The sequence below is a fragment of the Leptidea sinapis genome, chromosome 42, assembly GCF_905404315.1.
Source record: "Leptidea sinapis chromosome 42, ilLepSina1.1, whole genome shotgun sequence".
NCBI classification, from domain to species: Eukaryota; Metazoa; Arthropoda; class Insecta; order Lepidoptera; family Pieridae; genus Leptidea; species Leptidea sinapis.
Window position 1 is genome coordinate 8,704,103 of NC_066306.1, and position 27,243 is coordinate 8,731,345.

The window sequence follows — 27,243 nt, forward strand, 5'->3', positions numbered from 1 at the left end:
AGTACAGAAGTATGCTGCATTTGTATCAATGGTCAAAACAATATTGGAATCATTAGCACCGGCTGTTTTATCATTGTTTCTTGGTGTGTGGTCAGATTCCCATGGTCGGAAGCCTCTTGTCGTTTGGCCGTTGTTTGGTATGATTCTTTTATGTTTATGTGTCTTTATTTCTTATTCTACTACTTCTATAAAATTTGGCTTATATAAGTAAATATTTATTATTATCATAGTTGGTTTATTTCATATTTTTTGTTTCTATTACTTTTATGATAATTGTCTTATTAATTTATATTTTATTTTTATGTTTTTTATGGAAGAGGATAAAATAGAGGAATTGGTAACCTGATGATAAATGATCACCACCACCCACTTTCTCCTGCAATAAATCAAATCAAAATCATTTTATTCATGTAGGTCAAGGAGCATTTACCACCTCTTTGGAAAATGTTGAGTTTTATTGAGAAGAATTCGCAAGAAACTCATTGATACTTTTTTTAATTAAAATATACAGGTTCTTTGTTTTCCATATCATTTAAATTACAATATTTGTAAAGTGATGCTACAAAAATACTCAAACATCAAATACTTAATGCCTTACATGAATAAGTAAAAAAAACCGCACTACAAAAGTAAGTAAATGTACGTAAATTACTTAGTAAAAACACAAGAGTTATTGAGTACCCACGCCATAAATAATAATGGGAGCATTTTATTAGCAGTTATAAAAAATTTAATAACTTTAATTTTAAAAACAAGAAGCTGAGTATCTGTTGGAGCAGGTCCAGCATCATCCAGTCATCACAAGTAGCCCCTTCACACTCAGACCAGCCATCGCCCCTCTCAGCCATATTTTATGGAAGGAAACAACCCGCCCCACAGCACCACCACATGCAGAGACATTTAAGTCAATGTGACAAAGCTAGGGTTTCCGATTTCTCGAGGTTTTTTAGTTCTCGGGTGTCGAGACTTCTCGAGCCTGATTTCTCGGGTCTTCTCGGGTTGTCGAGAAAAAATAAAATACGTCTAAATTTTTGTTTAATTAATAAAAAGAGTCTTTAATTTAACTGTGTTTATTTTACATGAAAAAAATCAACATAATTTTTAACAAAAAAAACAAGTTCTCAATAAAAAATCAACTCAAAACAAAATTGCTAACTAAAAACAATCATACTTCTTCTTATTATAACTAATCTCACTAATCTTTAATAAAAAACAAAATCTCTGTTAACAATCAGCTTAAAACAAACATCTTAACTAAAAACAATCATACTTCTTCTTATTATAACTAATCTCACTAATCTTTAATAAAAAACAAAATCTCTGTTAACAATCAGCTTAAAACAAACATCTTAACTAAAAACAATCATACTTCTTCTTATTATAACTAATCTCACTAATCTTTAATAAAAAACAAAATCTCTGTTAACAATCAGCTTAAAACAAACATCTTAACTAAAAACAATCATACTTCTTCTTATTATAACTAATCTCACTAATCTTTAATAAAAAACAAAATCTCTGTTAACAATCAGCTTAAAACAAACATCTTAATTCTTAACTAAAAACAATCATAATTTTTCTCATCATAACTAAAGATCACTCACTAATCTCACTATGTGGGTGGTATGGTATCACAATTTTTGGCAGTTTTAATGTAATTAAATAAGAGATATCTATCTACTATTAATACGAAAAATATAACTGTCTTTAAGCCTGCTTATTAATTCTTATGAAATATGCCTTAAGATAAACCAAAGCATTAATAGATTTATCAGACAGCCGGCTCCTAATCTTACTGACCACATTTCCCGATATGGAAAATACCCTTTCATTTTCTGTTGAAGTCGGCTTGACTGAAATTAATGCTTTGTATAGTGTTTCCAGATTAGGGGTCCTCTTGCCTGTTTTTTCAAATAGAAAAAACTCTTTTTTTATAATTGATTTGGAAAGCACCACAGCATTAGTTGATTCACCATTTCTCGAAACACCTTTTATTGCTCTCTCTAATTGAGCTGCAAAGCTGTCTTGTTCAGTTTCTGATTCGCTTACGCCTGCTTCGACAACTTCTGAATTATTTCCTGTCGAAGGTTCTGTAGTAGTGGGAACAGTGGGGTATAGACGATTGAATAAGTCTTCAGCGTATCCAATTAAAAATGTCTTGCTATTATCGGTAAAATAAGCACTCTTGAGAATAAAATTATCGGGGCTGTTTAGGTAGCGTAGCAGCGATATTAAAGGTGTATTCCGATGATCTGATATTTTCATTTTAAGAGATTCTACTAACTGAAGAGCCAAAGGGTCGTCGATACTTTCTAATTGTTTTAGCAACACATCTGTTATAGCCTCTGCAGTTAGTAAATTGGCATCTTGTCTGCTCAATGCTTCAACTGCAAGTTTAGTTGGCGTCAATATCAACCGCAATTTTTGTAGTATAGGAATATTTTCCTCCTTCCATTTAAATGAGCTATCTAAATCAATCAAGGCTTTTTTAATGTAATTTTTTAACTTCAAGAAACGCTCAATCATTGTTAGCATTGAATTCCACCTAGTTCTGACATCCTGTAATAAGACTAGTTCGGCCCCGAATTCAGTCTTCACATGTTTTTGTAGTGTGATATTTCTAAGGGGACTCTTTCTGAAAAATCTTATGATCGAACGGGTCTCATTTAGCACTTTGTTTATGTCGTCAATAGGCTGCAATATAGATTCATCATCAGATTCTTCGTCATCGTTATCAGTGCTGGCTTCATCAGAGCTGCTGTGTTCATCGTCGCTAACAGGTGTGTTTCTTCTTGCAACTGTAGTTACTGTTTTTTTTTTGCAAAAGGTATCAAGAATAGCCAAATGGATGGCATGGTTTACACAGAGGACCATCTCACAGGGGCTCTCTCTGCCAAATTTTTTCATAACATTTGGCCCGTCGCTTGTTACGGCCAAGACATAATGCTCGAAGTTTACCCCAAAGTATTTCAAACGCTCCGCTACTATTTCTCTAACCTCTGCGGCACCGCATTTTCCGGGTATGTAAACTAGCCCCAAATTGTAAACTTTTGCCTCTGCTGTATGAACACAGACGCTAAAATATCGTCTGTTTCGTATGCTCGTCCACTCGTCAATTGTCACACTTAGCCGGTTTCCTGATGTGCAAAGCTGAGAAAGCTCTTTTATCATCTCTTTCTCCTTTTCATCATAAAACTTCAATATTAGGTTCATAACTTCGGTTTGGGTCTTTGGAAGTTTATACCCCTTGGCAGCAAGTGATTCACGGATAAATTCACTTTTAGTAATGCCTCTTATAGTAAAACCATCTTGGGCTGAAAGTTTAGCTAAAATTTCACCTAACGATTTTCTGGGTTGAACGTCAAATTTCCGTGTTTGCTGTACGTGCATACTTTCAAAATCACTTCTTAATTTTTTTGGTGCCGTCACCCCGGAACTAGACGAACTGGTAGATGCTTCTTCTGTGTCCATTTGAACCTCGGTGGATCTTACATCAATTTTGTGTACATGAGCTAAATGCCTCACTAGTCCGCTTGTGTTTGATCCTTTACAGGCTATGGTTTTAGGACATTTTAGACATTGCGCATTTGAGGCGTCCTTATTTTTCTTGAAATATTTCCAAACTTTGGAATTTTCCATTTTGGTTCATTAGTTGTAAAATCTATAACAAACAGTTCAAGAATTAGTAAGAATTTTAGTTTAGTACCTACAAAATAGCTGACGCAACAGTGGGGAGGCCTATGCCCAGCAGGGGGTTGATGTGGTTAGGTTAGGCTGATGATGATGATGAAAAAATAGCTGTGTCCTTTTGTATACTACGTTTGGTAGGATTGGTTGGATACGTTTTGTGTTATTTGTAGTAGATAAATTGCCATAAAACAACGTCTTAATATTATGTGTTTAGTTTAGAACTTTAGGCTTTTGTGGGATTATTACAACATCTGCAATACAAATGCAATTAATGAAATCGGTAAATATTTATGCACTAACAATTCTCTTATTTGATTAAAAACAAAAGTTTTATTTCTTTAACATACCTATTCATTTTAATCAAAAATATAATTTGGTAATACAAAAGTACTTACAAAACAAAACAAACACTTGAACTATTTGAATAAATAATAACAATACTTACCTGTTTGTTCTGCGATTCTATTACTCGTGCGTCACTAAATAGTAAATACACTCACTATGCTGGGTTTATGATCCGACCGATCCGAACACGGCGGGAGTTGAAACACGAATGAACAAAATACAACTGGGGCCGCGTCGCGCTTGCGTTTGTCGGCAAAAACAAAGGATACCGACAGACACGAGCCGTGCTGTCAAAGGATGCCGCTGCCGCCTCGCATTTACAAAGAAAGCTAAGCGTAAAAATGTTTATTTAAACTTCTCGATGTCTCGACTTTTCTCGAGCTGAATTTCCCGGGTACGAGACCGACCGATTTCCCGGGAATTCTCGTCCCGGGAATTCCCGGGAAATCGGAACAAACCCTAGACAAAGCCGGTCATGAGAATTTAACCAAATAACAAAAAAGAATGTTCATCTACAATATATTAAGGATTACACACTAAATACCTCTACTTACAATTTGAACATTACTTCAATTTGCATAATATAATTATTATTAATATATTTTTATTAAGAGTTATAATTATTGATGTAATGTAATTGTCTAGGAATGTCTGTAAGTGGTGGGTTGGTTGTGCTATACAGCATGATGGACAGTTTGGGGCCTTGGTGGTTCGTCCTCACCGTGATACCAACATCTTTAGCTGGTGGTTTCACTGCATTATTTACAGGAGCTTTTTGTTATGTGAGTGACATAACATCTACAGAAAATCGTTCCTTAAGGTGAATGAATTTATTATTAACAATTTTGTTGACATAAACATACAGAGCAATACAATACAAGTACATGTGTGAGAGCTACAGATATTTTGGTGGCTTTTTGTATATAACACCGGAACAGTCATTCCTGCTGGTTCCATAATATGTCATTTCATTATTATTATTATTTTATGTTATATTTTTAAATATAATATTTTTACTATGATTTTTTAATAAGTTTGTAATATTTTAAATTAATTGTATACTGTCACTACTTATTGGCTAGTTATAATATGTGTATGTATATTCACAGACTAGTAAAAAAAGAAGGACTCCACACCGTGATATTAGCAAGTGAAGCACCTTTATGTTAGTGTGTGTGTGCGGTTACGGGGTGTACGTGTTACACAATTTTATCTCCCTTAAATAATCATATATCCACAAATAATTTTATATTATTGTTTTTACACTTTTTCACAACGCACGACGGCATTTTTTAAATATTTTGATGCGACGCAAACTGATCTGTCACAGACGATTATGTAAGGTGACACAGAGTCCTTATTTTTTACTCGTTCGTGTGTATATTATGTCTTTTACATCATAATAAATTATTTATTATGTCAATAATACAATTATAGGAACAACTTTTTAAGCTATTGCATAGCTTCTATCGCCGGCCTTGAGCGTGGAGACCAAATCCAGAAATTCCGTAACGAAAATAACCTAACACCCCACTTACTAAATGTATATATATATTTTGCCACGGTCATTACAGTTGCCGTGGAACAGCGGTTATCACGTATGCTTTTTGTGCAGAAGGTCCCAGGTTCTTTATTTCTTTATATCCCGTTTTTTTAATTTTTATTATTATTTACATTTCTCCGAATCCAAAATTGGAAGAGGTAGAGCATTTTATTCATCGCACTTTACTGGAGTACACTGAAGAAGGGTCGAAAATACTTGGTACAAATGGTAATAAATTTCCACTTATTTTGGCCGGCGATTTCAACATCAACTTCGCTGATAAAAAATCAGAGCGGTTGACAACTTTTCATTCGAAAATATTGAATTTGAAAATGAATAATGATCCACAAGAATCCACAACAAAATATGGGACAACCATTGACGCGGTATTTTCCAGATATTTAGAAGATATCAAGTCTGAAACTTATGTTTCTTATTTCAGTTACAATAAACCTATAGTTTCAATGATAAATATTCCTAAATAACCTACATGTATTGTAAGATAATAAAAATATTTTGAACAATATTAACTTCTCATTTATTTAATAAAAGAAAAAAAATTGTTTTCTTATCGGTCACCACGCTCAAAGAGTGTATCTCGAATTAATATTAAAGAAAAAAAATACAAAGGAAAAAAAATACTGCATAAATAAAATAAATAAATAATTATAATTGCATAAGTTGATAAAAAATGCTATGCTATAGCTTTACCGCGGCAGTCCCCGAGTGCCACACGTCTTTTCGTTTTGTTGGCTTTAACTATACCCAAATATGTCGTGGCCGGTGTAGCATTAAAAGGTGGCAACAAAACTACGCGGATATCGGCGTACCCAGGCCAGTCTCGTTGTTTATTAAACTTTAGTCTTAATCCGAAGTCAGTTTCCGTAGTAATGTAACTATGTAAAAATACTACAAGAAATAATAATGACTAAAAATATAACATTTACGAATTACAATGTTAAGTGGTATTGCTATAAAGAGCTATCAGTGATCTAAGCAATGATCAGCGCTTTACTATTTAGAAGAGTGGTGGATTAACGATCGAACCTACAGGTCCTCAGATGTTACGTAATCAATGCCAGCCATTCTCCTACCAGATGAATCACAGAATTCAGAAGGAAAAGGAAAAACGTCCTGGTTACGTAACTTTATTATTGCCAGCTTAGAAAAACTATTTCGCTTGGCGCAAACACGCGAAAAATTTGCTGAGCTGACTGCCAACCTCCAGTAGTGGAGAGGCACAAGAAGAAGAAGAGGAATCCAAATTCAAATATTTTTATTCAAAATAGTATTATTTGGAATCCTATTTTGAACATCAACGTACTTATTGAACGTCAAAAGTTCCCATTTAAAATAGACTGCCGCAGACCTGAGAAGAACGGGCGCAAGAATCTCAGCGGGATTTTTTTATATTAACAAAAAAATGCTGCAATGTTATATCGTACAATAAACATTTATAATTAAAGAGCCTGAGGGTGTCCGCTTAATTCCCAGTCTTTGGTATCATTAAGAAAATCATTTATTTTACAATAACCTTTCCCACACAAACGTTTTTAACAACTCTTAAATTTCGTAACAAATGTTGTTGCCCCATAGCAATATACCATAGGACATAATACTATGGAAATAACTAAAGTATACTAGTCGCGCCGTATCTATGTCAGTTAATTGTCAAATTTTTTTAACAGCAGAATTAAGGCTATTCGCTAATTCTTCAATATGGGGGCCCCATTGCAATTTGGAATCAAGAGTAATGCCAAGAAATGTAGCAGATTCAACTGGTTTTATCACCTCTCCGTTTAAAAAAATATTCGCATGTACATTTTTGACATTTGGCGCGGTAAATTTAATGTATTAAGTTTTACGACTATTTAACAGTAGAAGTGTTGCCCGCCTTTGACTCTTTAATTTAACTTGGCCGCTTTAATATTAAGCGCCGATGAGGTTCGTTTTCATGTACCTACATGAATCATAAACACTTTTCGGGCTAGTCACAACTTGTAGGCTATTTAATTCGAATTGAACTCAAACAATGAAACTTGTCGAGTAGCAAGTTAACACAGAACAAGCACAAAAAAAACTAGCATTGTTATTTGTTTTAGAATGACTGTGTTGGAGTGTGAATTAACCTACTTTTAGGTTAGGTTTTCGGTATGTGGTAGCTAGAGATTTTCTTGATTTGCCTATAAGTATACATATATTTGTAGGAAATGGTTAAATAACTTTTCTATGATACTTTAATTTTTAAGGTTTATGTCTCGATAAGTGGCAGAGCGATGTTAGAGAATGTCAACAAACTTTCAATTTTAGTTTTGTTAGCCCTGGAGAAATAATTAAAACTTTTAAGTCTCTCGACATGAAAAAATCTGCTGATATATGGGGCATTTCTGTTAAAATAATAAGTTCAATAATTGATGTCATAGCACCATATCTTGCATTAGTCTTTAATAATTGTATTAATCGTGGCGTGTTTCCTGACATGGTGAAACATAGTAAAATTACACCAATATTTAAGTCGGGATGCTCTTCTGACCCGATAACTATCGTCCTGTTTCGGTATTGCCGACCCTTAGTAAAATTTTTGAAAAATAATTTTAAGCCAAATGCTTACTTCTTTAACTCTCATAAGTTAAGTCATTTGAAACAATTTGGCTTTACTAGGGGACGTTCAACAACGGATGCTGTTGAGCTAATCAAGAATATTTTTGATGCCTGGGAGGTATTGCAGAATGCACTTGGAATCTTCTGTGATTTATCTAAGGCTTTTGATTGTGTTCAACATTCAACGCTGGTCAGGAAGCTATACAACTATGGCATGAAAGGAACTGCGCTCGATCTTCTGACTTCATATCTAAACAATAGAATTCAGAGGGTCGACGTGAATGGTAGGAGGTCTCCTGGGACTCCTCTCAGTATGGGGGTACCACAAGGGTCTATTCTTGGACCGTTCCTCTTCCTTATCTATATAAATGATCTTCCTAATCTTATAGAGAAAAAAACATAAGGTAGTATTGTTTGCGGACAACAATTCACTGATTTTCAAAGTGAAAAGAAACCAAGCTATGTATGGCGAAGTGAACAATATTCTATCTGACATCGTGTACTGGTATAGCGCTAATAACCTATTAAATGTAGATGCAAGTGTTTTGTTAAACGGAGAGATGATTGAACCGCTGGAATCTGCTATATTTCTTGGCATAACTCTAGATTCCAAATTACAATGGGGCCCCATATTGAAGGATTGGCGAACAGACTTAGTTCTGCGTACGCGGTTAAAAAGATTAGACAATTAACTGACATATATACGGCGCAACTCGTATACTTTAGTTATTTCCATAGTATTACAAGGGCGGCACTGAAAATCTCGGCAATCAAGGAAGTGACACAACATTACTATTTAAAAATGTATTTATTGCTTTTCGAAGTATTCTCCGCGAAATTTGACACATTTTTCCAAACTATAGAACCAATCATTGAAGCAACCATTCCATTCGGAAATTGGGGTCTCCAAAATGGCCGTTTTGTAGGCGTCCACAGCTTCTTCAGGTGATGAAAATCTCTGACCACGCAATTTATTCTTTGTTTTAGGGAAAGTATAGAAATTATTAGGGCTTAGGTCGGGGCTGTACGGTGGATAGTCTAATAATTCTATGTTTTCTTGCTCTAAAAACTCTTTTGTTCTGTGCGCTGTGTGTGAACTCTCATTGTCGTGATGGAGGATGATGCGGCGGTTGCAGTCTAACCGTTATTTGTCCCTCAAGAGGAATAGTCGCAACATCGGCGGTTTTGCAGACAAACGTGACCACCATTTTTTTTGCAACACTCCGTCAATGAACAATTTTTGTTGGCTTTAACTCATTTTCGAACACCCAAACTCGTAAATGGTTTTTTGTTTCGGGTTCGTACGCGTATATCCAGGAAACATTACCTGTTACGATGTTGTATACAGCATTTGAGGATCCTGCGTGGAATCTTTCGAGAGTTCTGACGCACCTAGTAACGCGAGCCGCTTTTTGCTCTTCACAGAGCAAATGCGGTATCCATCGGGAAAACAACTTTTTTACACCTAATTGTTTATGCAAGATTATTTGTATTTGACTCATGCCAATGTCTAAAGTTGCCTGAATTTCGCGGTATGTCACATGTCGATCTTTCAAATTTAGTAAACCAGCGATAAATTGTGATTTTTGATGGGGCTTCATCACCAAATGCAGAAATCATCCGGTCAACACACTGTTGTTGTGTTAAACCACTTCGAATGTCATAATAAATCATCGCTCTAGAATTTTCTCGAACCAATTCCATGTTCTCAACGACTAAACAAGTTTGACAAGACCGAGAATCTTTTTTTAAATAAATAAATGGTATTCGATTTTTAAAACCAAGGAGTTTTCAATTAAAAAGATTTTAATATGACAGGAACAGTGGAAATATTCCATTCCCGATACTTTTAGAGCAGCCTATGTATGTCTTATGGTATATTGCTATGGGGCAACGCTGCAGATATTAATACAGTATTTGTGCTGCAGAAGAGGGCTATTCGCGCTTATAACCTAGGGTCCTAAAGAATCATTGAGAGCAAAATTCAAAGAAATTAACATCTCGACTGTTGCTTCTCAATATATTCTTGATAATGTAATGTATGTTCATAGGCACATAAGTGAATTTACTAGAATCTGTCATAACCATAATGTTAACACCAGGAACAGACAAACTTATAATGCCTACTACTCGGCTAAGTCGAGTTAGTAAGTCTTTTGTGGGGCGATGTATATGCTTTTACAACAAGATCCCAGAAAATGTTCAAAGCAAAAGTATGTCGTTATTCAAAAGAATTCTTAAAAAACGTTTGTGTGGTACTATATTGGGAAAGGTTACTATACTGGGATTAAAGCGAACACCCTCAGGCTCTTTAATTATTAATGTTTATTGTACGATATTACATTGTAATCCATATTTTATATAAAAAAAAAGCCCGCTGAGTTTCTTGCGCCCATTCTTCTCAGGTCTGAGGCAGTCTCTTTTGAATGGGTGGTAGATTTTGACGTTCAATAAGTGATTATAAATCCTATTTTGAATAAAAATATTTGAATTTGAAATTTGAATATAACATATATGACTTTCTTAATGATAATACAGATTGGGAATGGAGCGACCGCCCTCAGGCTATTAAATAATAAGTTTAATTGTTCAATATTACTTTGTAAACATATTTATTCGATGAAAAAAAAGGCCCGCTGTGTTTGTTGCTCCCGTTCTTCTCAGGTCTGAGGCATTCATTTTGGAATGGGTGGTAGTTTTTGACTTTTAATAAGTGATGTCACATCCTATTTTGAAAAAAAATATTTGAATTTCAATTTGATCACACGATCCACATGATGTTGAGCAGCATCATATATCCATAAGAGTCAATGTCAAAATTTGAGTCGTAACAAAACGACTCATAATAATAATATTATTGTCATTTCCGTTGTAAGTAACTCGGTGCGCGAGTCAGACTTTTTAATTCTTTTCTTTCGTGGCTTATGATAAAAGAGAAACTATGAATGTTTATTGTCGAAGAGCGACTCATCAGATGTTTCTTTCAGGATGACCATAGTGGAAGCGTCGGTTTCGGTTGGTAGCGTCATTGGCTCAGTGGCTAGCTCATATCTGCTAAGAGCTGTCGGGAATGTATACCTCCTATTGATTACGTCATCGTTATATGTAATTGCATATGTATTTACAAACGTCGTTCTAGAGGAGTCTCTAAGAGGTGCTGTTAAGGTAAATATTACTGATTTATTCAATACTTGAATTTTCATAGATTCTCCCTTTTAGACTCACTATCAAATTCGTTATTTGTATGGAGATTTCGTACTACGTATTCTAGAAACAGGTTCACTTCTAAAAGACCTAGGTGGTATAAAAAACAAAACATCTTTTTTATCTAACATCTTCACCGCAACACTTTAAGTAAAAACGTTCTTGGATCTTTACAAGAGTTTTCTTTACGCCCAGGTGTCCGCCAGAAGCACACGTTGTACAGGCAACGAGGTTACCTTGCTCATTGGAAAACTGTGTAATGATTGTTGTTTTTCGTGGGCGACTCACATTTTCTATACGGGACGCCGTCTTTCAAAATAAGGCTCTCTCTCTCTCAATGGTCCCAGTATGCCTTGGACATCGGATTCGTGTCTGACACGTTACTCCACAATTTCCTTCGTCAGAGCTCTTCAGTCTATGATCAGGACAATATCTTTGTTGTCTTTTTCAACTCGCCTAAGTCCTGCGACCTTCTAATACCTGCTTATAGGTACCTAGCCTTCATCACCTCGCTTAAATGCTTCAAGCAGTGCTTGCAGTTCTTTAGCCATAGTCGGGTCAGCTTCAAAGATACGGAGGTCGTTAAGTGAAACACTTCGATCCATCTCGCAACTTGATGTTCACATGCATTGTATTCTAGACCTGCAAGTTTGATGCGTATTGTAAACAGCCAGTGCAGTTGTACAGTATTTTCTTCCTGGCTTTGACAAAAACTTGCTGATCTTGTTACAATATACCCAGATTTCTGTATTGCTTGCAAACCGCTGAGAATAGCTTTGGCAATTAGTGGTCTGTTTTTTAACATCTTTTCCTACGCCAAACACTTCGCCGTTGTTTTCTATTTATAATGAATGTCTTAATTTGTGCATAATACCTTGCTTATTATTAGTGCCTGTAATATTTTTTGCTGTAATCTACTTGTAATATAGTTATTAAGTTGGTGTAAATTATACTATTCTAAAACTTGGCGTGCAGAAGCTTATTCTGTGGTTACCGAAAAATACCGAAATCCTGCTCTATTTTTTGCTTTTCAATGGGTCGATGTTCTGGTTCTCTTCTTTCTCAACTAGTTAGTTAATATACATTAACAGTGGGAGTGAGGAGCACCTTTACACAAGATGGTGGCTGTATTAACCTCAACAGCGCGCGCCTTTATTTTTACCATCTACCGCCAAGCATTACTCAAAGCGCAGCATTTATTTGTCTACTGAGACTTAACATCTTAACGAGCCCAATCGCGGTGCCGCTCGGGATTTCCGGTTTTCTAGTTTTCTGTCCACTATTTTTCTACTTCTTTAATTTTTTTCTTTAATTTTAATTAATGAACCGCTTAATCGTCCATAGGGATTCAAATTGAATTTTGTCATCTATCTATTCTAATTATTAGGCTAGTCAACAAATTCAAAAACTCATCCGCTGCCTCTACGCTGTGCACTACCGCTAAAAGACGGTGTACCGCATTAAATAATTGTTTCCTCTTATTTTTGGCGTTGAATTAAATATTCGGGAATCGGAAATTTACTCGGCTTTAAGGGTCGTTTTTGAAAATTCCTTAAATATTAATCGTTTTTGAATTATTTACGAAAAATATCTATCTTTTTTCATATCAATTTGTTAATAACAATCTCAATTTTTTATGTGCAAATACATACTTTCGACACATTTTTCTACGCGTCATTCCGAACCGAATGAGGCATCACTCATATTTTAAGAGCCTTATCAAGAATTAACAATTGACTAGCCGATATAGCTGAGAACCATCGCGATGACACTATAAGTTCAGAAATTTGTTTGCAAATCGGCCAAGCCATTTGGAAAGGTGGAAAAAATATCCGCATCACACGAACACCTTTTCCTTGTTTCAGGGTGGACTCAAATCAGTTCTCAACATATCACTTATTAAGGAAATGATAACAGAATGTTTTAAAGAGCGCCCTAACCACGGACGAGCTCAAATACTACTCCTGACAGTCGCAAACAGTCTCTCCGTATTCATACTGTATGGAGTAATGAGCTTGGAATACTTGTACACCAGACACAAGTTGAACTGGGCTATCAAGCAGTACACCTTGTACTCAGCCGTTCACACAACTGTGAACTTTGTTGGTGCATTCTTCGGTGTTGTCGTGGTGCAGAGATTGTTCCACGTTACGGATTTGGCGTTTTCGATTGTCGCATTCTTGTCAGCTACTTCGGAACACCTTATAAAGGCTTTCGCAGTTATGTCGTGGCATTTGTATTTAGGTAAGTATTAAAATATATTTTTTGTTACGGGTAATTATTACGTTGTTTCGTAAAGTTCTTTAAAATTGCAATAACTCTGGAAGAGAAAAAGTAATTTTGCCGTAAAACTACCACATATCCATAATTGTCCGAGTCCTAGAAGTAGTATATTGTGTGAGGATTAAGGATGTAAAATATATCTAATTGCTTTAGTTATTGGCAATTTAGCAAATGTAAGAGTTGCACCCACATCCCACACAGAAGTGAATTATAAAAAATAAAGACCATTTTCTCAGTCGATATAACATTATATTATATTCACATTCTTAGTGGAGTTACAAGAGAAATATAAATTTACATCATCTTAATTCTAAATTAATCCGATCAAAACTTTCAAACTGACATTCCGAATGTATCATTTCCAAATTTAACAACAGTTTACACGAAACAAGCAACAAAAAATGTGATTTATTCATGCAATTGGCTTTCAGTGAAACAGAATCAAAAATAGTTCTACTAAATGTTGTATCCACATGCCGTCATAGGAAGTCCGACAACAACCCAGTAGCAGCAGTAACAATAAGTAACGTTTCAAAGTCCTTTGTCCATTCCAGTCCAAAGTACTTTGAAACGGGAACAAGTTCGTCCGGCCGCCGTCCGCCGCTGTACAGTCACATACTGATGTTGTAACTAGTAGTGTACCAACTGACTTGTGTTATCTTAGCGACGGCTGCATAGCATCGTATTCGGGCTACGAAGTCGATTTATAATTTTTTACAGTTTACCTACTGTAATAGGTATATAAGTCCGCTTGACATTAGGAGGCTTTTTATATTCGAGGGGGCAAACAGGCCTGGCCCACTTTAAAAATAAAGATACCAAGCGCCCATGGTCATCCTTTTAAATGGAGAATGAGAGTATGCTGTAGACTTGAAGGTAGTTAAGACATATCGGTTCGGCAGCATCCGGCAGTTGATTCCAAAAAGTGGTTGTGCGAGGCAAAAACGTCATTTATCTAATGGACCTGTCACTCACTTCCATATATTAAACATAATATAAGTTTCTTGCAATTAATATAGGAGTAATGATTTTATGGCAAAAATACAGTACAATAACAAGCCACATACTAAAGATGGAATAAACCATGGCCACGCGGGGGCCACGCGGGGTCAGGGAACAGGGTGCATTAGCCTGCGTGGAATTATTTATATATCTAGCAAGCCACGAGTTGAATTCTTTTATTTTAGCACGGCAACATAACCATGTCATATTAAGATCTAGTGCTGCGAAACATACAGTCCACTACTCAATAGAATAATCAACACCATCATTGCATGTACCTTATCTTGCACATGCCTGGCGATGTATTTGAATTTATATTTATAATATGAAACTAGTGTGTAAGTATTGGTAATTACGCTCGAGACGGTATTGAGCACGAGAGCCACAGGCGAGCGATATAAGGGAGCCGAGAGTGTCATGATAATACTCAACCTCGCAGCTAAAACGGCAACACAAATTTGTGGAATATAGTCTGAATAAATAATACCTCTTAAAAGTTTATATTATTCATATTGAAAATGTAACTTAAAGTGAATATATATATAATTATTAAATCATACTATGTACATTCTTATAAAAAGGGAGTTTTTACAAGTGGTCGCTTTCTATAATAAGTTAAAAAAAACAGGCGCGTTGTTGTATTGTTTTCTTTTTCTGTATTATAATTACCAGGGAAGTTGTTTACGTTTATGCTAAGTACAATATTATTCAATTTTTTTCAATTAATATTTTTCACATTTGCATCAATCGCGTGTTTTTCCAAACCTTGAATAAGTATTTCTGTTAACCGTCGGCTACTACCTTAGATGTTTGTGACGAAATAATGTTGGTATATGACTTTTCAAATCCAGATAGTAATCTGAACCTTATGTGGAACCGGTTTAGGTCTCGATGTGAGCCCAGGTATATAATTACAACTGGAATTGCAATGATTTGCTGTTCACCTCGAGTGCTGTTGTAATACATTTATTTATATTATTATAGCATGGGATTGAAACAGATGGCTGTGTACTCAGATAATAACTTGTTATTTAAGGTCTTTAGCTTAAATATTACAATCTATCTACCTTATATAAAAGTAATTAACTGTATATTGAACCCTGCTATAAATATTGTTTGTTAAAGTAATGCGTTAACAGTAATAAGTAATGAGAACTTTTAATAAAATACGTTTTATTAATGTTTTTTTTATGACGAGACGATCGTCGTGCGTTCAGCTGATGGTAATTGATACGCCCTATGCATTACAATGCACTGCCGCTCAGGATTCTTGAAAAACCCCTAAATTCTGAGCGGCACTACAATTACGCTCGTCACCTTGAGACGTAAGATGTTAAGTCTCATTTGCCCAGTAATTTCATTACCTACGGCGCTGACATAATAACATTTACACATTACTGCTTCACGGCAGGAATAGGCGCCGTTGTGATACCCATAATCTAGCCGGCATCCTCTGCAAAGGAGCCTTCCAATAATTCGTGAATTTAGTATTGTATTTACTCGTATTAATTCGTAACTAGGGGAAGACAACTGTGTTAATCGGTCTTTTTAGTTTCCATTTCCATTCTACGAGGAAGTCTTACATTTGGAGTATAAGATAACATAAGAAGTGTCGAATCTAGTTTTTGTATTCACAAGAGCCGTATTCTAAAGCAATTCATTCATATTTATGATCTTGTTTTCTAGAAAACTCAAAGCCTTACCGTTATCTCAGACTATGCTATCATTATTATACATTTTATCAAAATCGGTTGACTAGTTTAGTAATGAAATGGTTACAGACTATTATATTCTCATTGATTGACAACCCATATAGCTGAACGGTTAGTGACTACTAAGCTAGAGGTCCGGGTTCGAATCCCGGTAGGTGCAATCATTTTCATGAATATGAATGTTTGTTTCCGAGTCATGGATGTTTATATGTATTTATGTATGTTTAAGTAGTATTAAATATATCGTTGTCTTGTGCCCATAGTACAGGCTATGCCTAGTTTGGGGCAAGATAATTTGTGTGAAAGTGTGTCAATATTATTATTATTAATGATATTACGTCGGATGTTACCTATTGCTAATTATTATCTATTAGTACCTTTTGTCCACAACTTCGTCCGCGTTATATAAGGATATAATGTATATGTATATCCTCATATGTGTAACAACAAGTCTTAAATTCAAGTAAGATTGAGACAAGTAAGAGAAATTATTCCTTAAACGACAACCCACCATAACTACAAAGAAACATGTCGATAAGTGAATGCAGTTTAGTTTCACTTCCAATATTTCTTCATAAGTCTAGAATGTTTTCGTTTCAAACAGTAACAACTCGAGTTGATATCTTTTGAAGTCGTTACTGTTTGGAACTGAGGTATCTATATCTGCATCTCGTACAGTGTGTGTACACAGTACTCGGTGATCGGTTCAATAGTTAAATCGTGAGAGCGTAACAAACTAGTATTATAATAGTAACTCACACTCCTGTATAATATTAGTTTTATATATTTACATATAACGTTTTACCATTTTATTATTATTATTTTCTCTTTATTATAATTTCCTCTAATTTTCTACATTTATATATACATATAACATATTTATAACAAAAAACAATATTACAAATATAAATATAAAAAATAGAGTCCCGCCGGCGTTGGTTCACGACAATTCCGTCGGTGGTTTGGGCGACAGACTGAGGAACTTCCGCACGATGCATGCCGTTCCCAAAACAGCTGCTTTTTGTAACTGACTCTTCATCCAGTTATTAAGCGAGAGCCTCTTCAGATGATGGTCGAGGCTCTTTACTATAAGACTGTTTACGGAAACGACTATTGGGACAATTATTGTTGAATCAACATCTCACATGTCAGTAACCTCGTGTGCTAGATCTAGGTACTTCGACAATTTGTCTATTTCAGCTTTCTCAATTTTATCATCACACGGAATGGTGATATCAAAGATCTACCAACACAATATCAGGCTTATTAGCAATGATAGTTCTGTCCGTGATGATAGATCGGTCCCAGTAGAGCTAGGCGCGGCTGTTTTCCAGAACTGGCTCCGGAGTATACTTATAATACGGGACTTATGACGGACATACAAAATGCACAAGATTGTATCGAAGAGCAAGTTGCTGATGGATAATCCTGGCTACTTGGTTGTGTCTGTGCAAATACTCTCCATTGGCAAGACGAGAAAAGCCGGAAATAATATGTCTGATAGACTCAATAGGATGATGGCACGATCGACATATGGCTACTGTGCCATCCTTCAAGATGTATTTCCGGTAGTTATTCGTCTTGATAACTTCATCAGCAATTGCACAGGCAAATCCTTCAGTTTCCCCAAAGAGGTCACCAAATCGTAGCCAGGTCACAGACAAAATCGTGTCTACATCAGGTCCGTAGAGAGCCCGGTAAAACCGTCCATGAAGCTCTTTTCCCCTCCATACATTCAAGTGATCTTGAGTACTGAGTATCACCGGTTCTCGCCAATTCTCTTTGGATAAAGAGAGCCGAGTAAGTCCATTGTCTACTACCACAATTTCTTGATGCACTGCTGATTCTTTACGTAGGAAATATTCCCTGAGATAATACAGCTAACGATTATGCAGGTTTTTGGCACTTAGAAACCCGCGGCTTCCATATTTCCATGGGATGTATAATCTCATCAAAGATGAGCGTGGATGGTGCATCCGCTATTTCGTCAGTAGTTTATGGACCTTTCTATCTAGGGCGTCAAGCTCGGTCTGAGTCCACTTTAGTATGCCGAAAGTGTATAATAATAGGGGGCATTACCCAGCTGTTGAAAGCACGTACCTTGTTTCCACCAGATAGGAGGCTCTGTAAAACTTTAGTTAGTCGCTTAAAGAAACGTACCATCACCAGCTGTTTAATGTCCCTATCAAAAAATCCAAGACTTTCTGATATACCAAGGTATTTGTAGGTTTCAGTCGCACTCAGTGATTTGAGAAATAATGACTGAGAGTTTTATATGTTCGCTATTTACAACCCTGCCTCTGAGTATATGTATGGTCGCACTTTTATTATTATTATTATGTGTGATAAATATACAAATTATGGTGACTCATTATTTGTATTTATCATCGAGAGAACAGAAGAAAAGAGTTGACACTCTTTTCTTCTGTTCTTTCTCACTGTCTAGTCGCTAAAAATATGCAAATGTTGCCACAAAAACTTGCTATACATGTATTGTTCACGCATAGCCAATTACATCACAGGTGGTAAGCATTCTTTATCTAAAAAAGTACTAATTTGATGATAAATTTCGCTAAACAGCTAAGTCATGTGGCGGCATTAGATCACTTAATACGTGCAACTGATTTCGTGTCCATGACACGTTTAAATACGAGCACCGATTTGTAATTGAACGAATCGGTACGACCGCAGGCTGTGCGGGAGGGGACGACGCTCCTTCATAGCCGCAAGCCACTGTTGCTCTGTCTGTTGACCAACATTAATAACATTTAAATAATTTCAGGGGCAGGAATAGCTGTGTTCAGAGGGTTGTCGTCTCCGTTGATTAGATCGATGTTGACAAAGATCCTGCCGCCTCAGGACATAGCTAAAGTATTCGCCCTGATGTGTGCCATAGAAGGTGTGTCGCCGCTCGTATCGCCAGCTCTCTACAACTCGCTGTACGCGTACACGATATCCTCATTCCCTGGAGCCATCTACATATTGAGCTGCGGGATTACTGGACTGTGTGCGATATTCCTCGGGTGAGTATGTTATGACTACATAGTTTGACGATCGCTGTCGCTCTAAGGATATCGAGCGTAAGTGCTTCTTGTATCCGTTCTATTTACAATGTCAAGCACATGTTATTGTACTCAGTAGACGCTCTGCGGCAAATTAGTGTTGCCTGCATGCCGAAATGTGCCTTAAGTTTCACAATATAGGTATTAGCAAAACAAAAATAAATAAATTTAAAGTTTCTAATTCATAAAGAATAATGATTTATTTGAATTTTTATTAAATGATAATGTTAGAAATGACATCAAATAGAATTCTAAAGGGATGAATTATGAGAAAATAAATGACTTTTATGTCTTTTAAGGAATAATGAGTTTAATTCAAGAAAATAATTTCGTTGTAAAATAAGATACCAAGATTTGCGTATATTCACATATTGCACATATTTCATAATTACGTTTCACAATTATCATAATTTTTAGGGTTACCCAACCGAATTGCGGAAATACTTTTAGTATGTCTTGTCTGTCTGTCCGTTCGTGTGTTAGCGGACTGTATCTAACATCGATATAATTAGCTTTTAAATGAAAATCTAAGAATAAATTTCAAACAACACAATGACTAATATTCGAACAGAAATCGAGCAGAGTAACGTCCTAACTAGTCAACGGTTGCAGCGAAAATGTTTCGACGATAGGGAGACGTCGCCTTTTATAGACGTCTTCACCTTGTCCAGCTGTCACTGTCAACAATATTTAAATAATTACTCGCTACAAACAATCAATACGAAAAGGGGCAGAGTTTCCGTGAGATGTTCACAGTCCGACGACAAATGGTCACCACACACCTGGGTCTTCCGCGTAGGTCCTTACGGGCCTCGGGGTAACAGTTCGGGGCGATGGCCCCTTTCAGTTGCATGAACGCCGCCTGCAACTACAGGCGGGGCACTAGGTGGTCCATGGTGTCATGTCCGGTGGTATCCTGCTGCAGTGCGATCGAGCCCGCGTAATGTCGCGAGCGATGGTCACCAACTGTTCCTACCGCATATATAGGGGACTGTCGGCTGCAAGTGGGGAGAGGTGACGTCACGCCTTGAAAATTTTCTTGTGTTTTAAAGAATATTATATTTTCTTTTCATAAATATTTAAAACGACCTTCATTTTGTTATCTCTTTTAAATTGGTACGGGACCCTTCTTTTGCGAGTCCCTGTCACATGTGTGGCAAACCTACCTGGTTTGACGTTACATATTTTGCAATTCCACATGTAGAACTGAATAGATTAAAAGCTGCAGAATGTTTTGTGGTGCGTAATTATATACAAATATGGTGGATTTCCATCATGCGAATAACTTATAGTTTTGCAAGCGTGAAAGACGGCATCTCGGAGCATATTTTGCATTGCAACCAGCCAGCGCAGCGCCTGTTTCTGTAATTTGTTTATGGTTATCGTAAAGCGGCCTGCACGGATAATGGTAGCCGGTTTATAAGTGAAAGTCCCTCGGAATCAAGACATTCTATCCTTTATACTATCTGATAGCATTAATTGCAAAGTACAAAGTGGTAGTTAGCCAATAGACAAACACAACTGTACGATAGGTGTGCCGTGTGTGTGCGAATCTCTTTCGCGCATACAAATAGGTCTTTGGGCATTTTTAACCCGGTTTTTCTCGAAGTACGCGTCCATCATTGAAATTTTGTTTGTTTTGAAGACTTAGGGTTAACTTTTATTATTATTATTATCCAAAAATTAGGGAAAGAAAGATATGAGGTTCAATGTGTATGTAAGCAAATTAACGACGTATTTGAAAAATTACAACACAAAATTAACAAAAATGTGAATAGTTAATAATAAAAAGATTATGATTGTCTGTTATTAATTGTGTAGTCACACTTTTTAACACTGATAAGTTGATCTGTGAGTACGAACTGTAATGAGTGCAATGCCCTCTGTTATCATATTTTATTAAAGCTATAATTATTGACATTGAAATAATTATTAGGTTTATACCATACATCTAAAGTAGTAAGTCTCCAGTATCGAAAGGCTTTATTCCACCGCTTGCACGTCGACCCCTCATTTTGCTTGAAACTTGTTGCCTCGCACAGCCACCTTGTGGTATTAATTACCGTCTGCAGATTTTCCTAACCGATACTTAGGGACATTCAATATTAAAGCATACTCCCAATGAACTCTTGTCCGCTGGTGATGCGGATGTCCATGTGCGTTGCTTCATCACTTCTCCTCAATGAGCCAGTGCTCTGTGGACGGCTGGATCACTTGGCGTTGCGTAGAGACGTCGCTTTATTGTGTGTGTTCTACCGCATTTATTACCGCTAGTGTTCCGAAGAGCAGTTTCACCTCATTCCTACCACCGAATTCCACCTTCGCACGACACGCCAAAAGTTAGGGTATCATCCCCACCATCTGGATGTGTGGCGGTCCTCCACATTGCGGGTTTCAAGGAGCTTTCTTCCTCGTACTACAAAGCTGGGAATGAGCTTCCTTGTGCCGTTTTTCCTGGACGATGCGACATGGGTACCTTCAAAAAAAGCGTGTACACATTCCTTAAAAGCCGGTAACGCTCCTATGATTCCTCTGGTGTTGCAAGAGAATGTGGGAGGCGGTGATCACTTAACACCAGGTGACCCGTATGCTCGTTTGTCCTCCTATTCCATAAAAAAAAAATTAACACTATTTCCCGTTTGGTCCCTCTCATATATAAAAAAATGGTCGGCGTAGTAAACAATGTACACATGTCAGAAGTGAAAGTTCTTTGGAAAACTAATTTTTAAATCTCGTTTATATTAATTATCCTATTCTGTTCTCTAAACCAAATGTTTTAGGTCAATATTAGAATTTATTAGATATTACTCGCGGCCACGAGTTAAACCTGCACGATACACCGCTAGTAGAGAAAATGTTCTACTTTTTCGCGGCCGCGCGCTGAACCTGCACGATACAACGCTAGGAGGGAAGATGTTTTACTTACTCGATACAACGCTAGTAGCGAAGTTGTTCTACTTACTAGAGGTGCCATGTGCTTCATGCTACGTTCGCCCTTTCTCACTCTATCTCAATCGGTCTCAATCAATTTTGGATAAAAACATCCCACATTTTCGTGACACTTTATTGGCACATATAGACACTGGATTTAAAAAATGTTCCAAAATTCGTTCTCTGCACCCTCGAGAACCTCGTTTTCGATATTCATATTGTTCAAATCATAAATTTTACTAAAGGTTTTTCCAATATTAATTTTCAATTAATTAATTTTATAGCCGTCATATGTCAATGACTGCACGTTTCATACAATCGAGTGAATCGCATTTTCTTAAAGAGTTTAGCTAGGCTGCTTTAATCTACGATCCTGTGTTAATAATGAAAATGTTATAATCCCAATATTTTAAGTGTAAGGCGCATCTCGCGTGCTATTCACCTAGTATATAATATAAAGTAAGTGGAAGGTCAATGACATACGCGACCTCGTAGCTCGAGCATCGCCTTCTACAGGACACATAAAGATAAAATTATATAGAAGTCCTCACGGAGCAAATATTATTTTCTAGTTTATGTATAACGTTTTGTTCTAACTACTACACTACCTTGCACTACCTTTTCTTGACCATTAATGTGAATATCGCACTAGAAGTGGCAGTAGAACGGAGCCGTCAGTGTGACAGTCAAACTAGCGCTTACATAATAAATGTTATCTTATCTCATATCGTAAAGTTCAAAACGAATTTATAATAACATAACTACATTAAAAACTATCATTTTTGTCTATTATAATGTTCATTATAATATCGAAATAGCTTTTAAGTAGTATTGCTCATAGTCCAATGTCAATGGATTGCAAAAATGTTTAAAATAACGCTATCACACTTTAGATTTTATATTAGATAGATTTTGTAACTGAAATAATTATTATTAAAATTGAAAGACATTGAGAGTTGAAAGTTGACAATGTACCTACATGTAAATTGATACCTGAGACAGATTTACATTTGTCACTTTTTCCATGAAATATAAACAATCCACATGTATTTATTGAGAATAGTATTAATAACAAGTTAATAGTACAGGTTTGTATTCGAAACATTAGTCCAATTACAGATTTCATTTTTTTTTTCGCTTAGAATATAATACAGGTTTCAATGAACATTTGCTGTATAATAGTGTTTCAAGTACAAATTAATTTAGTCCCCAGAGCTTGAATGAAATTCAGTACAATCTTATGACAATGTTTTTAGGGGCTCTGAATGTCAACTTTAAGTCGATATTATAATATTATGAACTAGTCACATAATATGTTACTTATAAAAACATACATATCTGGAAATATGTGTAACACTAATTGTACACGGCTTACATTTAGCCAGAGGTCCTTATTATATTATTCAAATTTAATTTATATAATATCAAGATTCGAACCCGCGCTTGAGCTGTTCAAGTGGTCACAGCACTTAACAACAGTCCGAATGACGCTTTGTTCATAAATGTTGGTATGTCTGTCCATCCCGTATGGTGACAACTCGAGACATAAACAAAAATGTATTTGTTTCAGGTTCGTGCAATATTTTAGATGGAACTCTCCGTCCATCATTTACGACAGCTTGAACGAGAACCAAGAAGGAGAAGAATAGACCAAGGTTTTATTTACAATAATAAGTAATACTACATATATTATATTTACAATAATTGTATTGTACATCATTTTTACATTATATTATACAATATTTTACCATTTTATTATACACATATAATAGTTTTACCAATATATTTTGTATCTTTAGTTACCAGTGTATGGGTATGCTTTTTTATATTATAATAATCTTTTCATTAGGATTAGTCTTTTAATGCACTGAACTTAAAGCAATGTTAGCAATGAGTTAATTTATAGCACGCTATAATTAAATTATTTTGCAAATTAATATATAATAGTTATTTATATAGATTGCGCTTTAAACAAAATCACACTCACCAGTAGTTTTGATAAGGCAAAAATGTTTTTATAATTATTGACAATAAGTGCTACTTTAACATGCTCTAAATACATTAGTTTTAAAAATTAGTCTAAGCTAAAAGGATTTTTTATGCTCAATGTGATCTGTGATAAATAATTTATAAATTTCGTTAACAATTTTTCAATATTTTATATGAATAAATAAGAAAAGAATAAACTTCACAATTTAAAAATGGAATGTTAGCTTGGACAGTGTGTTACTTAAGAAGAGTGCTCGTAAACAACACGAGAGACAAACATAAACTTGTTATGCTTACTACTCCATTAAGTTAATTGTCTTTTATTTTACGATGTATATGCTTTTACAACATAATCCCAGAAGATATACAAAACAAATATATGTTACGAAATTTAAAATAATTGTTAAAATACGGCTGTGTGGTAAAGGTTAAATTATTTTCTTAATGATACCACAGACTGGAAATGAAGCGAACACACTCAGACTTTTTAATTATTAATTATAATTGTACGATATTAAATCGTAATCCATCTTTTTATTAATAAAAGCCCGCTGAGTTTCTTGTGCCCGTTCTTCTCATGTCTGAGGCACACTATTTTGAATGGGTGGTAGGTAGTTTTTGAGGTTCATTAGTGATTTCAAATCCTATCTTGAATAAAAATATTTGAATTTGTATTTTAAAAACTCAGAACAGATTGCTGAAACATTGCTGTTTGTGTATCGTTCTTGTATTCGGTCGAGAATTGTTGTTTGTTTTGTTAATTAAAAAGTTTTGTAAGTTTTGCCAAAATATTGCCAAGGAAATTAGAATTAAATTAGGTATAAGTTTGAGTGCAATGCTTATAGTAGTCAGTTGTAAAAAGATTCAAATAAATCTTAATAAATATTCATTCAAGTTCGAATATGTTTATTCAATGTTGGAAATTTCAATTTATTAAAATTTAGAATCTGTGTCATTGGAAAAACAAATGCAATAGATTGGAAAAACGGGCGCGAAAACTTACTATTAATATTTATTTTATAAAATAGCCTGGGGGACATATTGTCCTTTCCCAATGTGTGTTGTCGGTAATAAATACATTATAATTTCAAAATGAATGTATTCTGTGCTTTGAATGGAGTTATGTTGTAATAACATGTCTAGGTACATGTAAAAAATATAATATTATATTCCTACAACAGGTAAAAACTTTACAACTCGACTTAGACGAGTAGTAGGCATAACAACAACATTATTGATAATGACGAAGGAGGAGCTCTATGTGAATGAATATTACTTTTATTATATTTTACTTATTTGTTCACTCGGATTGTTTTTCCGGAATTATCAAATTTCAATGATTTATTCTTACAATTGTTTGCAATAAATATTAAATTATTATTATAAATAATGATTAAGTGGTGATAATTGAACGAACAATGACAAATGTGATGAAATATTATTTTATTATCATTAAGAATTATAATCATGATGTGATTTTTATATGCAATATAATATTATACTAACGTAAATTATTTAAGATAATACAATATTATGTACTTAGTCACAATTTTGTGGTGCTTTTTAAATAATATCTTTTCAAATGTTTTTATTGACTAAGGATATGACAGCAAATAAATATTTTTTATATTCTTTGTTTTGTGTTTTTAATGTAGTTATCAACACTGGTATTTGAGTACTTTTACCAGACCTTGATAACTAAGCTACTAGACTTGTTTTAGATGGAAAGATATGCGCCATCGTCTCCATATAAATTGTAAACCTGCCCATTACAATTAAGTTCCGCTTAGGATTTTTAATTGAACCCACAATTCAGTAGCATTTCAATTGCGCTCGTCACTTTGAGACATAAGGTGTTAAGTCTCATTAGCCCAATAGTAATTTCGTCAGCTTCAGACCAAAACAATCTGGCGAATTATTGGTTTACGGTACCCTCTTAGCCGACATCTTGTGCAGGGACCATCACCTCATCACCACTGGTGCGATAGGTCCGAATAAAACCTCACTGCGTGCTTAAAGTTGATATTTACACTTGGAATGTCTTATATTTTATGAAATCATCACTATTTTTCAATGACGTTCTATACAAACAGGTACGTCGTATAAAACAAATCCAAAGGATGGAACATTCAACAAATTACATCAAAATAATGTTCAACTGCTATATATATATATATATATATACATTGCCGCATTTACTTTAGTTGTTTAATGTCTTGGTCATTGCGCAGCAATGTAAAACACTTATTCAGTTCGGACACTGTAGGGACACACGTATGCAAATATGCTTAAGGAAGCTATTTGTTTATGTATGCGTGTCCACACTGTGTTCCCATCAATTATAATTTTATTTTATATTCAGTAGCGGTCTGTAACTCATTTAGTTCGGTTCACTTAATAATAAATAATGTCATTAAGTAATATACAATTAAAGAAGCAATACTTATTGGATTTTTATTGAAGACAACACTTCCGCCGCTACAGACACTGTGTGTGCTTACATTGTCTTTAAGTACACTTTGACCGTTCCGCTATCGGACTGCGAATGATATGTACATATAGATATATGTTTAGAGCGTCATTGCTATTTTTACACAAATTTCAATATTATCGTTGTTGCTAACGCGTTTTAATTAGCTTGACCTGTGGTATCATGAATTGAATTATAACGAAATATTATGTACTATATATTTACAACGTAATTTTCACTAATTTCAAAATCTCTTCACACTTTATTTATGTATTTTGAACTTAATACTTTATTATTATTTTTAAAAAAATTTGACAATATTATTATATCATAAACGTGGTCTCATGGTGGTTAAAATATTATTAATCTGTGTGTGATGTAATGTTCTTGACCAACCTACAGACAAATGGT

General features: G+C 35.2%; 1 protein-coding gene across 1 annotated transcript; it reads left to right on the top strand.

Moving 5' to 3' along the window:
* On the top strand, positions 1 to 25,997 carry LOC126976879 (solute carrier family 46 member 3-like). The gene is made up of 5 exons (XM_050825509.1): positions 1 to 137; positions 11,167 to 11,344; positions 13,249 to 13,627; positions 19,163 to 19,403; positions 23,944 to 25,997. The coding sequence occupies exons 2-5, from the start codon at positions 11,168 to 11,170 to the stop codon at positions 24,020 to 24,022; spliced, it is 876 nt and encodes a 291-aa protein (XP_050681466.1). The 5' UTR covers positions 1 to 137; position 11,167; the 3' UTR covers positions 24,023 to 25,997.
* Positions 25,998 to 27,243: the final 1,246 nt, after the last annotated feature.